Source organism: Monopterus albus, unplaced genomic scaffold, assembly GCF_001952655.1.
Source record: "Monopterus albus unplaced genomic scaffold, M_albus_1.0 scaffold127.1, whole genome shotgun sequence".
NCBI lineage: Eukaryota > Metazoa > Chordata > Actinopteri > Synbranchiformes > Synbranchidae > Monopterus > Monopterus albus.
Window position 1 is genome coordinate 1,272,415 of NW_018128007.1, and position 11,139 is coordinate 1,283,553.

Sequence of the window (11,139 nt, forward strand, 5' to 3'; positions counted from 1 at the left end):
CTGGTTGTCTTGGTGCACAGTGACCTGTAACACCGTCCAGAGGGGAGGAGTTCAAACAGACTGTGTCCGGGGAGTGAGGGGTCTGCAGTGATCCTCTCCACCCTCCTTTTGACCCGTGAGGTGTACAGGTCCTCCATGGAGGGCAGGCTCACACCAATGACCTTTTCTGCAGTCCTGACTGTCCGCTGAAGTCTGTACTTGTCCTGTTTGGTTGCTGAGCCAAACCAGACAGTGATGGAGGTGCAGAGAACAGACTCGATGATTCCTCTGTAGAACTGTATCAGCAGCTCCTGGGGCAGGTCGAACTTCCTGAGCTGGCGCAGAAAGTACATCCTCTGCTGTGCCTTCTTGGTGATGGTCCTGATGTTGGATGTCCACTTCAGGTCCTGGGAGATAGTGGAGCCCAGGAACTGAACTTGTAGGACTTTACTGCTGATACAGTGGTGCCAAGTATTGGGGGGCTCTTGCTGAAGTCCACTGTCATCTCCACTGCTCAACCTCCCGTCTATAGGCTGACTTGTCACTGTCTCGGATGAGACCAATGACCGTTGTATCATCAGCAAACTTTAGGAGCTTGACAGAGGGGTCCTTCGAGATGCAGTCGTTGGTGTAGAGTGAAAACAGCAGAGGGTAGAGCACACATCTCTGGATCTCCATGAAGCATAAAGCAGCACAGCGTGCAAAGTCAGAGTTGGTCCTGTTGACGAGAAGGAGTTCATCACCCAACTCAGGAGCTCATCTGCTCCCTACACCGGAATACAACACTAGGGAGCGGACATTCGCTAGGTGAATGGATGGGAGTGGAGTCCGGGTCCCTCTCCAGAGTAGCCTTACTAAGGCGCCTGCTCGTTTGCCTCGTTGGTGGTTCCTACAGGTCCTGTAGATTACAGCTACGCTGCTGATCAGAATGTCCACACAGCATTCTTTGTTGAAGAAAGTCAGAGAAAGGTGGTCTGGTGTGAGTTGTCCGATGTTTAACAGTTCTTCTCTGGTAAAAATAATCTGGGACGGGTTACAAAAGACTGAGAAAACAAAGAAAAACAACAAACACAAGAGAACACGAGTACACAAGGCGACTATAGTTGTCAGTGCCATCTTAAGTCTACAAAGCACTGACAGGACAGTACTGTACTGCTGTCTCTATGTGCGCTGCCATTGGTGGGGTGGGTGAGGGGTGTGGAGTTCTGCTTCTCAAACCTACAGTAAAACACATTCAGGTCGTCTGCCAGATGGATGGTCCTCCACAGCAGGGGGCATGGTTTCCTTTAATCAGTGATGTTTTGTAAGCTTCTCCACACAGATGAGGGGCCGTTGGCTGAAAACTGGTGTTTCAGCTTTTCAGAGCAGCTCCTCTTTGCTACTCTGATCTCCCTTGTCAGTGTGTCCCTGACTTGCCTGTAAAGGGTCCTGTCCCCCTTCTGTAGGCCTCCTCTTTGGCACAATGAAGCTGCTTGAGTTTTACTGTGAACCCGGAACCAGGGTGCATGGAAATTTGCTCCATTGATGGCATACCTGAGGGCAGGATGTGTGGCCAGATGTACTGGTTGTGTTATTTTATCCACCACTAAATATGATAGCCTGTTTGCTGCTCTCCATTTGACTTATGTTTTTCTTCAGTTTGGAGTGAAGTGCTCCTATCTCTGTCTTTTTTAATTTCTGTGTGATATTCCTGTGTGCACATGGCCCTGTCGTGGCAGGGCATTTACCAATTGTTAGGTATTTTTAGTCAGATAGAAATTGGATAGATACTTTATGTATTAGAAATGTTTAGTGGAGATAGGATGTCTAGTTAGACTGTTAAATGCTTAGTCATGCTTATGAGTTTCTACAGGGTACATCTGGTCAAGGATAACTAGAGAGAAGAGTTGATGACTGTCAGCAGACAGGATGTTTAATATTATTATGATGTGTATAACTGTAGCCTTAGCCATAATATGTTCTTATGTTTAAGACACGACATGTTTACTAGAAGTCTGTGAGAATGTTTTTAGTTACACACCACTTAATCAACAGACATACACATTCACACATTGATTTGCTTCATGTTTTGACTACTGCTATGACCAGCTGCAAAGCTGGTAACAGAGACGTCTCGGTTGACGTGTCTGTGTAGTATGGGGCTAGCCCAACCAAAGGGATATAATGTATAGGCCTGGTGGATTCAGGGTCTTTCATCTTACATCTGCCTGCGTGCAGGTTGGAGGTGCAAGATACTTGAGCGTGTAATGTTAATTTTACCTGTGATCCTTTGAATAAATCAGCACTGTTTTGAAGTTACTTGGACTGTCTCGTCTCTCAGAGTTAGCATGGTAGCAAGAACTGGTGAACCCTTCACTATACTAAATAGTAATGACTGGCAGGTACTTTCAGATTAAAAACACAATAAGATTCATCACTGCAAGAATACAGGTGTGAACAATTCTGCATTTTAAGAAAACGCTCATGAAAAGCGATTTCATTTTTCTTAGAATCTTTCTTTTAAGAACAAATTAAGAACATAGGGAATTTAAGCAAAAGGAAAGAAGATATTGGTAAATGAGGCCCATTGAATGTAGAAGGAAAAGAAACTCAGAGGCACAATACAAACACAACCTTAAGGCTCCAGTATGGCAATTCCAGTAGACCGAAAGAAATGACAAGACCTTTCCAAATATTTTGCCAGATTGTATGTACTGACCTTGTGAAGGGCCTCTTTTGTTCCATCAGGGTTACTGCGGTAACTCTGTGTGATATCAGCCAGGGGGAGAGGCATCTGCTGCAGAGTGAAGTTCCTGCACAACATAGAGTCAAATCTATCTGTTCAAATGGGGCTAATCCACAATTCATACTGTGCTGTAAAATACACTTCACTTTAGACTTTTGGTTTCAATAGCAGCATGGCTCTAGGTACAGCAGTGTTGGTCTGCATGTTTATCAGACTAGTGGTGCTCAACCTTTTTTGCGTGAATGCCCACTTAAGTCAAGTTGAAACCTGACATTCTGTGAACGCCCATTAGGGGGCGGTACCACCCTTGTTGAATTACTAAATTAGATGGTCCACCATTCTGTTCTGGACTGAAATCTCTTAAATGGTAAATGGTCTTATACTTGTATAGCGCCTTTCTATGCTTTTACAGCACACTCAAAGCGCTTTCACAATATTCGGCCATTCACCCATTCGCACTCCCAAGCACTCACACATTCACACACCAGTGACATCACCGGGAGCAACTGGGGGTTCAGTGTCTTGCTCAAGGACACCTTGACATGTTGACTGGACAAGCCGGTAATCGAACCGCTAATCCTCCGGTTAGGAAACGACCTACTCTACCTCCTGAGCCTAACAACTATTGCACTGGTTGCCATGAGAAAGCCCCAGCCAGGCAGGGGAAGAAAAGAAGAGAGAGTTTTTGTACAGGCATTCATACTGTACAGAGGATGAATCCTACTGACTTTGTGTATTTTAATAGCAACACAACACTTTAAAATGAACCCCTACATTCACAACTGCTGAAATCCAATGTGAATAATTCACTGTGAAATAAGAAATATGTCTGATAATTTAGAATGATTATTTTCAAGTAAGATAAGTTTATCTTATCCATAGTATGTGCCTATAGATATGAATATTGGGGGGTTGCTCAGCTAAAGAGGTGCCTATGTGTACAATAATTACACATAGGCACACAAAATAACACATGAAAGCAGCTCTTGAGCCATGACAAATAACAGATCATCATTATGTTCCAGACAGCCGGTAAGGTCAGTCAGACCTCAGTGTATGCTTTGTTCTCGCCCACATAAGCAATGGTTCCATTCATTATCATTTAGCTTTGTTATTATTACAGGCATCAGAGACAGAAAGAGAAAGCCCAAGCCAGGCAGGGAAAGAAAAGAAGAGTGAAAGCAAGAATTTCCCCTATCAGCTGTGATGTCACCTCAAACAGTACATCCTTCTGATTTGAAAACTGTTTCAACCAGTTTCTCCTTTTGTTAAGTCCAGGTGTATCACTTAGTGGTTGTCAAAACAGGTATCAGAGAGAGATATAAAAGCATTTCAACCTTTGATTATATGATGACTGTTAACATTGTTTACTGATATATGTAGGCAGCAAGGGCTACATCATGCATGCATAACAGTATTTGTACAGCACATGATCAATAACAACAACTAGCACTAAGATTGTTGCAATTGTTGAGAGAGAGAGTCTGTATGTATATGTGTGCATGTCTGACCATTCCAAGGCATCAGCCACGTCCTGGAAACCCCTGGCAGTTACATTGTTTCTGTCCCATGTTAGAATCCTTGAAAGAAAGACAGACAAAGGTCAGTTCTGGTGGAAGATGACTTTAAGTGATCATCATTGTCTAGGTGACTGACAGGTGCAACATCAAATGACAAAATCAAGACAAAATACTAAACACTCTTATATCCAATCAAATACTCATTCTTATTTTCAAATTATAACATGATATCCAAAGGAGTGGTAGACCCGCTGCTTATAGAGAAAATTAAACAAGAGGTGATAATCTGAATCATTTTTATTGGCCAAGTATGTTGAACGCACATATAAATAATGGCTGTGGAACAGAAATTGTTCTGTTGTGGAAAAGTGGAACAATTTGCATGACAATGTGTTGCAGAAACATTGACGTTATCTCTGCTTACTGAAGGACTAGGGTGGCATTATTCTGTAGTTCATAAAATTTGTCACTGTGCCTCTAATTGATTTGTATCCAACACCTTAGCTAGCGTTTATCTTCTACATGTTCACCTCAGTCTGGTGTTATTCATCAGGGCTTTAGCCAGCATTTTGGCTCCAGTGTCTCCGATGTTGTTTCCACTGATGTCCAGCTCAACCAGAGCAGCATGGCTGCCCAAAGCACTCAGCAAGATGTGCATCCCTGTCTTCAGTCTGGAGTCGCACACTGATAGAGACTGTAAAGGCTACACACACACACAAATTTGTTTTCATCCCTCGTAAACTTTACACTGACTTACATTCATCTCCTGGGGTCTTACCCTCATAATTCATTCCTTACCATCACAGCTAAATGCGTAGTGCCACCCCCAACCCTAACCTGATCCTAATTCTGACCTTAACGCTAAAACCAAATCTTGATTTTCAAACCAACTAAAACGTCTTCACAATGGTAAATGGTCTTATACTCATATGGCACTTTTCTACACAACAAAGTGCACTCAAAGTGCTCTACACTATTTTCCATTCCCTCATTCACACCAGCAACTAATTTCAGCAACTCTTCTGTACATAATAGGAAGAACTATATTGTGGAAATCCTGTGAAATATATAACGTGACTGTTTATTGATAGTTACCAAGTTGTACATAAATAAGCACCGACATGATAAACACTCCCCATTAATATCAATGTAGGTAAGCTTATATGACTGAAAGCAGTTCAGATAGTGAGTGAAATGTAAAGAAGTGTCACTCACACACTCTTCATCCTGAATGAGTTGAGCTATACGATGAAGAACATCAGTGAGAGCTCTGGTAGACAGAGAGAGTACATATCAAACCAAGAAAACAAGAAATGTGTGACAAGAAAGGGAGGGAAAAAAGTCCAAATGTAGGGTAGAAGGACAGAAGACAGGCAAAACACAGCAACTTTAGGTAAAAATGAGGTTTAGAACATTTAGGTCAGATGGAACATGCCACTTAAATTGTGTATGTGTTTGTAGTCTTGATACATATAAATGGGGATAATGGCGCACACCATCATACAGTCTGAGACACTGATTGTCAAACGCATATTGAAACCCAAATCAACATATTAATAAAGATTTGTTTTTATCACTTCAGGGCCCACATTACCTTACCCTAAAAACTCCTAGCAAGGAGTCCTAGTTTAACGGGATTTAGAAAACTGCTCTGAGCAACTCTGAGCTAGGAAAACACAAAAACCTTTATCTCAGTGAGGAGGTGGAGCTTGTGGTGGCAATTTTTATGACAGTACCCTTTTAGTGGTTATTTACCTTGTAATCCATTACTAGATGTATATCACATGATCGTAAACCTTTGCATGCCCTTGTGAGAGAGAAAACCCAGATGTGACCTGAGACTTGAGAGCTGGTATCCCATAGTAAATAGCCTCCTGTTTGACTTATCTGTTTGAGCATCTGTTTTCTGTTTTAGTATGCTGGGTATAAGAAGGGCAGTCACATTCTGTTCATTGAGCTTCCCTGTAACAGACTGTATTAGACACTCTGTTCAGAGAAACCTCCTTCTTGCAGGAATAAATATGTAATAACTTTCAGAATTGATGTTAAGTATTTATTTTACACTCGCTGAGCTTTAAAAGATAATTTTTCTACAACAATTCTGGCGATGAGGATGGGATCCCTCGAGTGGTCATCTAGGACGTCTGTCAGACAGGGCCTGGCCAGCCTGAGAATAACAACTTTCTCAGCCCCAAACCTCATTCATATTTGTGAGTGATTGGGGACTGTCAGAGGACGCCCTGGATCATCACTGATGGGATCCAAGTATCCAATGTTTGGAAAGAGATTATTCTTTGTGGTGAGTGTTAAATAAATTGGTTAAATAAATTTAGAAGAATGTTAAATTAGTAAATTCGGGAAAGCTATTCCTCTATTGTGTTAATAATTGATGATCCCTCGTCTTGTGATGTAGGTATTCTCTTGAATACTGAGGTAGGTACTTATCTAAAAGTACTGAGTGTAGGTGTCATTAAACGTGGCACTGAGGTAGGTGTTCTCAATTCGGAGTTTAAGGCGAGGACACTGAGGTCCTGTTCTGGTCACAAGAAAGGTAGAAGTGACTGAACCCTAACGGAGACGTCCGTTTTGTATTGAAAATTATAGTTGTGCACAGCTCCCATCTAGGACAATGGGGAACAAGACGAGTAAGGAGGAGGATCCTCTGGAGAGTTCAATTATTGACATAATGAGGAGAAAGTACGGTGACAAAAGTGTCCAAAGCATGGCCATATGGACATGTGAGTTTGGTTTTCCCCACGGGGGTTCTTTAAGTGTAAAAAAGACTGAGGAACTTGAAAATAAATTAAAGGGAAAGAAGGAGGCGTTGTATAAGAAAAAGAAAATATCGCGGAATGAACTTAAAGATGTAGAAAATCATAGAATGTGTTTGAACATGTGGAGGAATGAAGCAGAAAGTAGGGAAGAAAGAGAATGTTCAATGAAATGTCCAAATCAGGAAAGACTAAAGAATGTCTTGTCAGTAAAAAAGAAAACAGTAATCTGTCGCTCAGTTCTCTGTATCCACAGTATACGGCTCTGAAGCTGGACCCCCACCCCGACGTCTGCCCACCACCTGCACCAACTTCAGGACAGGCCTGACGTCAAACCCCGACCATACGACCCACCGGTCTCTCTGGGCCTTCTGTTGCTGCAGACAGTGCACAGCGGTGCTGCGTATGACATGAGTGCAGCCGCTGGCCCGTCTTCCACTGCTGAACTATGATTACCCATGGTTGAAGTGTCCGGCCCTACTGGTCCCATCCTTGTGTTCCGAACATGGACCACTGCTGATATTACTGCTGCAGCACATCTTCCAGACCCAACAGCATCTGGACAGAAATTTGCAGAACAGCTCTCCATTTTCTGCACTAAATTTCGTCCCACCATGACTGAGCTGAAACGCTTGTTAGTGACAAAAATGAAACCTGCCGATCTCCAGCATGTGACTCGTCGTTTCCCAGTAAATGGCCTGCGTGTCTGCAACATCGAATGGAATCACGCTGATAACGCCCCATACAGAGACGCTGTTACAGCCCTAGGACTTGTGTTTCATGACCAGTTTCCCACTAAAGTGGACATGAGTAAAAACACGTCTTGCAGACAACAAAAGAGGGAGAATCAACAGAGGAGTATTTACACCATCTTATAGAGCTGTTTAACATTCATAGTGGCCTGGAACAACCAGCTGATTTGGGCAATGCTCCTGGTGTGTGGGAAACACATATTAGTAACTGCTTTCTGAATGGACTGACTCCTCACATTGCAGCAGCAGCAGCTAAGACATCCTGCGTCGGCTACACAAGCTGAGCCTGTTAGGCTTCTTGATCACATGGAGGCGGAGCCAACCACTGAAAAGTGACACGTAATTCATGGTCTGGTGTTACTGGCTGATAATTTTAGTACTTATTCACCTAATCTACAGTACTTTGTATTAACAGGGGGTAAATGTCTCCAAAACATTGTCATTTTCCGATGGTGCAATGATGTGTACGTCAATGAGCCTGAAAGGTGCATACATACAGTGAATGTTGGGTGTTTCAGGCCTCAAATTCTAAATTTGTTTATATTTACAAAATGCTATTAAGTTGTTCAGTGAAAACACTGGAAACCTTTTCTTTGTACTTTTTTCAATTAAATAAAGGTTCTAGCAAGTGAACAAATCAGATTTTAGTTTTTATTGCATTTTTGAAAATGTCCCAACTTTTCTGGAAATGGGGTTTGTATTACTGACCACATACTGTAAAGTTACCAGCCATTGTAAACACCTAACACAGTGGTCAGAGACTAGAAATACAGGCTGAAGGGGTTCTTCTGAGAAACAGTGATGTCACTACAGTTTTTGAAATTAGCCTCAGAGAACATTAATAAAAGGGTTGCTGTTCATATTATATGTCTATTCATATAGACAAAGATAAGGTTAAACATTAGCAAAGCTATCCTTTAAAGCCACATTAACTAAATTCTCCCTCTAATTTCCGACCATTAAGGGCAAAGTAAGAGTCAAACCAAACTCCAGCAGTATTTTCCTCTGATCAAGCATGGTGTTGGTAGTGTCATGGGATGTATGAGGATGCTTATTAGCATCAGGGGGAGGAGACTGGTCAGAATTGAGGGAAGTACAAATGCAACACAATACAAAGAGGTCCTTGAAGAAAACTCACTCCAGAGTTCATGCAACCTAAGACTGGGGCAGTGGTTCACTTTTAAGCATTATAATGACCTGAAGCATAGAGACAAGACAACACTGGAGTGGCTCCAGGACAAGTCTCTGATTGTCCATGAGTAGCCCAATCAAAGTCCAGACTTAAACCCCATATAACATCTGTGGAAAGACCTGAAGATGGCAGTTCAGACTCTTCCCATCCCAATCTGACAGAGCTTGTAATTGAGCGATTTCAAATTTTGATTTTTAATAAATATGCAAAAAATTCATATTGTCATTATGAGTTATTGATTGTAAACCAATGAACAAAAATGACTATCATCCATTTCAAATTATATTTACAACACAAGTCATGCAAAAATTAAAGGGGTCTAATACTTTCTCAAGCAACTGTACATCCAGGTAATTAGCTGATGGTAGGAGAAGAGTCACAGAGTAAAAAGGATCATGCAAAATTGGAGAATGCACAGCACGGCTTTGAATTATGTTCAACCAGACCTGGACTTCATGGCAAAGTTTCTCCCCAGTGTGAGGTGTCGAAGAGAATGACAACGACCAACAGACAGGACCAGAGTCACCATATCATTCTCAAAACCTACAGCAAGACAGGGGCAATAAAATGGGAGAGAGTGAGCAACAGAGAGGACTGAAATTAAGTGTGCAACTGCATTGCTGTAATTCCAGTAAGAAAGGTCTAGTGCCATGAAAGTCACAATCTTCTGTTATGTTATTAACAGCCATTCATCATTTTTCAAAATTTACTGCACTTGTTGGTGTAAACGTGAAGTATAACCATGTTTTAGTGAAAAGTGAGACCAAATTAATTTCAATTAAATGAAAAGGAAGCTTCACCAGCCAAAACTATGATAAGTTTGTGATATTTAATCTGCTTCCACAACTTATGGTGTTATTATATTTTATAATACAATAATAATACATGTGAAATGCAAATGTACTTTTCATTAGTTAACCTGTAGCCTCATGCCGCGTTTCCACTATCGGAACCTAACGAGCAAGATATCCCGCACTTCCATTAACTGTCACCAAGCACAGACTCCAGGGCTGACACGGACTGTCCTGCTTTGTTGTCCCACTGTATTTTCTCTCTGTCAGCCTCTATTTAGAGGAGGGAAGGGCACAGTGCTCTGGACACAGTTGGGCTGTCTAGGCTGACATGTCTCTTTGGTGTCACATGGAGAACATGGACATTGCCTGTAGACCAGCAGACTGGGTTGGTGGTACCCATACTTAAAAAGGGGGACCAGAGGATGCATGCCAATTATCACACTGCTCAGCCTCCTCGGGAGAGATTATGCCAGAGTGCTGGAAAGGAGGCTCTGACCAAATATGAAACCTTTGATTCAGGAGCTCAATACAGACTCTGTCCAGGCAGATGAACCTATCCTTGTGAGACTACTCGAGGGGCCATGGGCATTTGTCCATCCAGTCTACATGCGTTTTGTGGACTTGGAGAAAGCCTACAACTGGTTACTTTGGGGGGGTCTTGTGGAGACCTCTGTTTTACACCTTTGTTTTTGAATGAATTACAAAAATAAGATGTATCATCTTTAACTATGAGCTTTAGATGTGCTAGTGGTTGTTTGTTCCCCATTTATATTAATTGGGGTAGATTAAGTAAGACCAATGCCTCGCTGTATAAAGCAGTACAGTTCAACAGCAGCACAAACTATGACCTCCAAAAGGCTCATTCAGTTAAATCAACCTCTGTAAAACAGTTTGAACAAAAGCTGAGCATTATCGCATTGATGAAGGAGGGTTTATTACAGGCCTGTTTGATTTGACTGCATTAGTTTTAGCTAGGTGTACCTAATAAACTACCAACTAAGTGTATGATCTTTTATCTAATGTCTAATGTTAACTGAACATCCCTTTTGAAGTATGTAATATGTCTGGCTGTTCATTTCTTTATGTAATTTAATCTTTTAAAAATTGCATATACTTATCAGATGCAACAGGTGGGTAGTACATTAATCTAACTTACACAGCAAAATATCAGTCATAGACACCTACATCAGGGTTTCTCAGCACAGAGATATGTGGTTTCACCTGTGTGAAAACTATTGCATGTAACTGCACAATTCTACCATGTAAGGTTTCTGTAAGTTAATCTCCTACAAATGTGGTAAATGAAAGTTTATTGTACTGTACATACAGTATGATGAAATTGGGTGTGCATGTGTGGGTTTGCATACCATTGTCAGATATATCGAGACTTTTGATAGAAGAAGCTG

The 11,139-nt window shown here is 41.7% G+C and overlaps 1 protein-coding gene across 1 annotated transcript in view; it reads right to left on the reverse strand.

Annotated features, from left to right (window-relative positions):
- carmil2 (capping protein regulator and myosin 1 linker 2) overlaps positions 1–11,139 on the reverse strand; it is a 104,054-nt gene that overhangs the window by 60,394 nt on the left and 32,521 nt on the right. Inside the window, exons 17-22 of the mRNA XM_020612683.1 lie at positions 11,101–11,136; positions 9,386–9,482; positions 5,440–5,494; positions 4,755–4,927; positions 4,216–4,284; positions 2,678–2,771 (exon numbers count right to left, since the gene is read on the reverse strand). Of these exons, the coding sequence (XP_020468339.1) occupies positions 2,678–2,771; positions 4,216–4,284; positions 4,755–4,927; positions 5,440–5,494; positions 9,386–9,482; positions 11,101–11,136 (524 nt within the window). The remainder of the gene's footprint in view (positions 1–2,677; positions 2,772–4,215; positions 4,285–4,754; positions 4,928–5,439; positions 5,495–9,385; positions 9,483–11,100; positions 11,137–11,139) is intronic.